Source organism: Cannabis sativa, chromosome 9 (assembly GCF_029168945.1).
Source record: "Cannabis sativa cultivar Pink pepper isolate KNU-18-1 chromosome 9, ASM2916894v1, whole genome shotgun sequence".
NCBI lineage: Eukaryota > Viridiplantae > Streptophyta > Magnoliopsida > Rosales > Cannabaceae > Cannabis > Cannabis sativa.
In genome coordinates, this window is record NC_083609.1 from 18250596 (window position 1) to 18257505 (window position 6910).

At 37.1% G+C, this 6910-nt stretch overlaps 1 protein-coding gene and 1 non-coding gene across 2 annotated transcripts; one reads left to right on the plus strand and one right to left on the minus strand.

Annotated features, from left to right (window-relative positions):
* Positions 1-1568: 1568 nt before the first annotated feature.
* LOC115723603 (uncharacterized) lies at positions 1569-3370 on the plus strand. The gene is made up of 2 exons (XM_061104749.1): positions 1569-2702; positions 2822-3370. Exons 1-2 carry the CDS (start codon positions 1569-1571, stop codon positions 3368-3370), a joined length of 1683 nt encoding a protein of 560 aa, XP_060960732.1.
* On the minus strand, positions 2007-2113 carry LOC115724275 (small nucleolar RNA R71). The gene has a single exon (XR_004013074.2). It is a non-coding gene; the product is annotated as a small nucleolar RNA R71 (small nucleolar RNA).
* Positions 3371-6910: the final 3540 nt, after the last annotated feature.

Here is a 6910-nt window from a genome sequence, read left to right on the forward strand (position 1 = left end):
CTTGTACCGGAAGGGCTAGATCTAGTAGTTCAACTTGATTGGAGCAAGTGAAAACCTAGATTTAGATTTTTCTTTGTAAGTGGAATATGAATATTTCAATTACCTTGTATAACTTAAGAATTGATGTTTGAATAGTGTTTTTCTTACTGGTTTGATATAGGAATATATTGAGCTAAGCGGTAGACTTTAATTTGTGAGTTTTGGAAAATTCTTACAAGCCTACAGAAATTTATGTTATCTCTATGCAAAATACTGGAGTAATGCGGGATCGATGATGTAACACCTGGGAAAAAACCTGACTAGAAGGAATTAGCTATTCAAGCCACTTTTACCATATTACATTTTTTTTTTCTTGCAAGCAATTTTTTCAGCAACAGTACTATTAATTTTAGCAAGTTTAAATACTGTCATTTTTAATTTTGAATCATTGCTCAATCATTTTCATGTTATTTCCTCTTACTTTAAGTTGTAATTAGTTGGTTTTACATCAAACTTTGTTTGCAATCCCTGTTGAGACGATCTTACTTATCACTTTATTACTTGTTTGACTATGTATACTTGCGTACACACTTTTCATAGCAAGTTTTTGGCGCCATTGCCGAAGATTGAAACTAAAAATTGTGTATTATCAACTATTTTGCAATTTATTTTCTGGTTTGAGATTTTAATCCCATTTTGGTGCGTTGAATTTTTTTTAGGTGTAAATTAGTGCATGAACGAGCAAGAAGAAGACCTTGAACTTGCTCCTATTTGTTAGTGTCATTATTTTGTGACAGTTTTTGTTCTGTTCAATGTCTAGTCGTTTTGTGTTTTTAGTCTGTTATATCTGCACTAGCGTTCTATTACGTGAGTTTCAGTTAAGTATTAGTTAGTGCTAGGTGGACTTATTTTGTGGATATATAAATAGTCGGTTTCTGTTAGTAATGGTTTTATCCATTAAATCGTTCAGACAGTTATTTCGGTTGTGTGTGGAGATAGAGTCGTATCTTGTTTCTTGTTGTTGTGATTACAGGTTAGATCTTGGAGCTTGAGGATGTTCATCAATGGCGGAATGATCTGAATCTGGAATTGCTGAGTTCAAACTGAAGGGAGTTCAGTGTCATCTTCATCATCAGATCTGAAGGGATTTCAGGTTGAAGACATGTTGAAGAAGAGCTCTGTAGCTGCACAAGGGATTGTGCATTAACAATCAGTGTTCTTGATTGTTGTTGGTAATTCATTACTAATTGCTGTTAAGGTTGTATTTGATTCCTTTAGAGAGAATTGGAAATTGTAATATGAACCTTTGAGAATTAGTGGATGAATTTACCCTGGTTCGGAGAACCCAAGCACTAGTCGGCTGAGATGTGTTCTCAGTGCAGATGAAGCTTGTAAATTGTTGTGTGATTTACTGCTTGACTATTAATTCATGTCCATAATTCATATCTTGAAATCAATCAATCTAAAGATAATCAACTTGGTAATTTGGATCATTAAAATCTACAAGTTGCACTTTCACTATTGACCCCGAAATTGAACGCACTTTCAGACAAAGAAGAAAGGAACAAAAGGCTAAAAAATAATGCAATATGGCTGATGCGTTTGAAGTTGGGGGTGCTCATAATGATGATAATCCTATTGCTTTGGCCGATGATAGAGCCCGAGCAATAAGAGAGTATGCAACCCTTGTGTTCAATGAGCTTAATCCGGGTACTGTGAGACCCGAAATCCAAGCACCTCACTTTGAGCTCAAACCTGTCATGTTTCAAATGCTCCAAAGGGTTGGTCAATTTAGTGGGTCGCCAATGGAAGATCCACACCTCCATATTCGCTCATTTTTTGAGGTGAGTGATTCTTTCAAGCAACAAGGAGTAAGTGAAGAGGCTTTAAGATTGAAGTTGTTCCCATTTTCCTTAAGGGATCGGGCTAGAGCATGGCTTAATACTCTTCCTCCCGATTCGGTGACTAGTTGGAATGACTTGGCTGAAAAGTTCTTGAGAAAGTACTTTCCTCCGACAAGAAATGCAAATTTTCGAAGTGAGATCATGTCCTTTCAACAATTAGAAGATGAGACTGCTAGTGACGCATGGGAAAGATTCAAGGAATTGTTGAGGAAGTGCCAACACCATGGTATTCCTCATTGTATCCAACTTGAGACATTTTACAATGGTCTCAATGCGGCCTCTAGGATGGTGTTGGACGCTTCCGCTGATGGAGCCATTCTTTCTAAGTCTTACAATGAAGCTTTTGAGATTTTGGAAAGGATAGCTAGAAACAACTATCAATGGTCAACTAATAGAGCTCCTACAAGCCAAAAAGTAGCGGGTGTTCTTGAAGTAGATGCTTTGACCGCTCTAACCGCTCAAATGGCCTCAATGACCAACATTTTGAAGAACATGAACATGGGAGGAAGTGTACAACCAGCCGCTGCCATTCAAAGAGCAGAAATTTCTTGTGTGTATTGTGGTGATGGGCATACTTTTGAAAATTACCCTTCAAATCCAGCTTCGGTTTGCTATGTGGGTAATCAAACTTCAACCGCAACAACAATCCATACTCAAACTCCTGCAATCCGGCATGGAAGCATCATCCAAACTTTTCATGGGGAGGTCAAAGGGCAAGTTCAAGTGGAGCACAAGCACAAGGAAAACAATCATTTCCACCGGGATTTTCTCAACAACCAAGACCTCAACAACCACACCAACCTCAAGGCTCTCAAACAAGTTCTTTGGAGAGCTTAATGAGAGATTATATGGCCAAGAATGACGCTGTAATTCAAAGCTAGGCAGCATCTCTTCAGAATCTTGAAATTCAATTGGGGTAATTGGCCAATGATTTGAAGAATAGACCACAAGGCACTTTGCCTAGTGACACCAACAACCCACGAAGAGATGGCAAACAAACCTTAAGAAGTGGAAAAATTCTTGAGTCAAATGCGGTTGCAACAGGCAGTAAGGAGCCCTCTTCAATCCAAAAAGAGGGGGAAATGAAGAAAAAACCACCAATTTCAGTTGCTGAAATTCCCTTAGATGTTACAGTATCAGATCAGCATTCTGCTGTAGAAAAGTCTTTACAAAAGCCACCTCCACCATTTCCTCAACGGTTAAAGAAGCAACAAGACGATGGTCAATTCCAGAGATTTCTTGATGTTCTGAAGCAGCTCCACATCAATATACCATTAGGGGAAGCTTTGGAGCAAATGCCAACCTATGTGAAGTTTTTAAAGGATATTTTGACAGAGAAAAGGAGGCTTGGCGAGTTTGAAACTGTCGCTTTAACAGAGGGCTTTAGTGCTATGTTGAAGAGCAAAATTCCACCCAAATTGAAAGATCCGGGCAGCTTCACAATTCCAATTTCTATTGGGGGTCGAGATATTGGAAGAGCTTTGTGATTTGGGAGCTAGTATTAATCTCATGCCTATGTCTATTTTTAGGAAGTTGGGAATTGGAGAAGCAAGGTCAACCACCGTCACTTTACAATTAGCGGATCGTTCCATGGCTCATCCAGAGGGGAAAATTGAAGATGTGTTGGTACAAGTGGATAAGTTCATTTTTCCGGTCGATTTCATTATTCTTGACTATGAGGAAGATAGGGAAGTTCCAATCATTTTAGGGAGGCCATTTATTGCTACGGGAAGGACTTTAATAGATGTTGAAAAAGGAGAGCTCACCATAAGAGCTCAAGATGAGCAAGCCACATTCAAGGTTTTCCATCCCATACGTGCTCCGGATGCAATAGGAGAATGCTTAGCAATTGGAGATATAGATCCTAACATGGTTGAAGAGTCCAAATTAAAAATTAGTAAGAATATGAGAAAGAAGATTCTCCTTAAAGAAATTGCTAAGGAGCACGAGCCGCGAGAAAGCAAAGACAAAACATCATTTGACCCTAAAAAAACCACTCAAAAAGAAGAGAAAGAAAAAGAAGCTTAGTAGAAAAATTTGGTCTCAAATGTTTGAAGTTGGGTAACAAGTGATTTTTGCCAACTCTTTAACGAAGGCTACTCCTGGACGACTAGATTCAAGGTGTAATGGATCTTTCTTGGTGGTGAGAGTATATCCCGATGGGGTGGTGGAACTACATGATGCACTTTCAAGAAGAAAATTCTTGGTGAAAAGCCAAGGAGTGAAGTTTGGGGGTGGTTAGGTCAACCAACCAAAGACCTCCATCACTTTGAAAGAAGCTTGAAGAAGGACTTTGGGTTGCCTTGGCCTTATTGTATCACATTTGGGCAACCCAAGAGCGGATATATATTATATAATAAGTTTGGGTGCCACCCTTTGTAAGAAAAAAAAAAGAGAGAAGCGTTTGATTAAAATTAATTTTGGGGTGTGTCGCCCCTTGAAAAAAAAAAAGAAAGAAAGAAAAAAAAAATTATTATATACATACTTATATAATTACATATATATATATAACTTTAAATATCCTACAGTTACTAATGATTTTGCTGTGGTGTGGTGATCTTTATTGCTGGTGCAAAGCAGGGAATGACAGAAAAATAGGTTGCTGCAATATGGTGTGAAGCAGATTTGTCTGCTGAAGCACTAAGTCCCAGTTGTTACAGCATTGCATCAGCATCGCTTCAGCATTTTCAAGCAGGGACTCTAGTGGGGGAAGAGTCCGAATCTTGAGGGAGTATCTCTTTTTCCTTAGTTAGTTAACCTAGTTCAAATGTTATTGTGCTTGTGTGTGCTGAAATAAGTGTGTTAGTTTAAGTATTGCTACTATTTGTGTTTGTTACTTTGTGAGTCTATTTTTGTTGTTGAATTTAGTATTGTGTGTAATAAGCATTATGTGGATTAGATATGTATTAATCATGTTGTTTTGTCATGTTTGTGATGTTTTGTTCTAGCTTGCAAATGAGAAAAATAGTGCTTGAATTTTCAGCTTGGTTTAGGGTAGCGCTCGATGATGAAAAATATCCATTTTCCTCTATTTGTGGAGTGCCTTGGTTTGTTTGTTAAAAATGCTAATTTTAAGTGTTATCCTTGTCTAAATGCTAGCCTATGAGGAATGCTTTCAACAATTGTGTGCTTGTGTTATCCCACCATACTTTTAGTTTTTAGGATAGCTAACACCTCGAGAGAGTTCAAGCATCTAGAATTGGTTAGTGTAATCCTTGAGGCGAAATCCTAGCGAGCTATATAACTTGGAAATGATTTAGGCCGTTTTTTGGAAGATTGAGCCTTTCAAGCCAACCCGAGATTATTTAATTGTCAATAGTCACCCCTAATTGAGCCAAAAGCCTAGTTTTTCTTAACACCCATCAAAGTCACTATATCCACACGTACACACAAAATGTTATCCTTCACAACCCAAACCTAATTGCTTAAGTTATCAAGGACTAATCAAACATTAATGGGGTTAGGGAAGTGAGGATACAACTTTACAAAATGTGGTGAACAAGTTCACATTAGAGATGATGATGGGATGTGAGTCGGGGTGGTGAGAGTTTTGATTCACATAACACTAAAGTCTTTCTCTTGCTATATATATAGATATGTAATTAAAAAAAAAAAACAGAAAAGAAAAAAATACAAAAAATACATATATGTACAATCATCGTATTAAATAAAATAAGAGAGAAAAAAAAAAGCAAGTTTAAAGTTAAGTTTGGGGTGTACCACCCTTAATCAAGGGAAAAAAATGTTGTTTCTTTTTCTCTCTTTATCTAGTTGGTTTAAAATATATATATATTATATACATATAGTAAGAGAGTCAGTGAGTGAATATAGTCGGTTGAGAATGAAATTTTGGGTGAGCGTTTGAGAGGAAGATAAGGGTCCTTGAGAAATTGAGGTAATTAGGTCATGAGCCTAAGAATTGTCATCTTTGCCAAACCCGAACCTAAGCCTCACATTACAAACCTATTAAAGTCCTTTTGATCTAGGATGTAAAGCTAAGCTACATTAGTGGAGAGGGTTGCGCTAATTCAACTTATGGAAAAAAGAAATTCTTAAACTTGAGGATCAAGGGTAGTTGTTATAGAAATTCAAGGTGTTGGTGGGAAGTATTTGCACACTTTATTGATTGAATCACTCTTGGTAAGTATTAAGGACATACATAGCATGCAAAATTCTGTTGAAACACGCAAGTCAAGGCATATTCACTACCACCAATTACACTTCCATTCCATCTAATTCTGAGAGCATTTTTGTCGCTAAACCAAGTGTGAAAGAGCACTATTTTCTCTACTGCTAGCATGTTAGTGTCGCTATCATTTTTGTTTTGTTTTGTTTTTTAGTCTTTTTGTTTTTCATTACTCGAGGATGAGCAATACTCTAAGTTTAGGGTGTGATAAGTCTATGGTATAGAGTTATTTTTTATGCTTTTAAACTAAAAGTATTGAGAGAAAAGTAGTGAAAATGTGTTTATTTGCTTAACTTTAGTTAGTTTTAGTTTCATTTTCTATTTAGTAAGCTAACTTTTAAGTCTTGTAAAAATTGGTATTGTTAGGTGTGTTTTTCTAATTAATTGTATTTGTTTGTTGTTGAAAAATGAAAAATTAAATTGATAGGAAAAAGAAAAGGAAGCAAGGAAGAAGTGGAACACAAGCTGAAATTGGGGCAGATTGCTGAAGCGAATTTAACATTCTGGCAGTGACGTGGAAACACGAGATTTACTTGTCCACATCAGCAGAAGGGTATTTGTCACTAAAAATGAGACCAGCTGGAAGCTTTGGAAAGGGAGGACTAAACCTAGTGGGCCAAAGGGCAAAAAGGATTGTGCTTCTCATTTGAGGGGGTGATTTTGTACCCTAGGGACCCAACAACTAAAAAGGGAAAGAGAGGAAGTACACCATCTTCATCTTCTATCACGTAATGAAGGAGTTGCTGCATATTTTTGGAAGAGAAGTAAATGCAGAAAAAGTACAGCAGAGGAGGAAGAGAAAAGGGGGTCCAAGCTTTAGTGTTTAATTTTTCTTTTACCC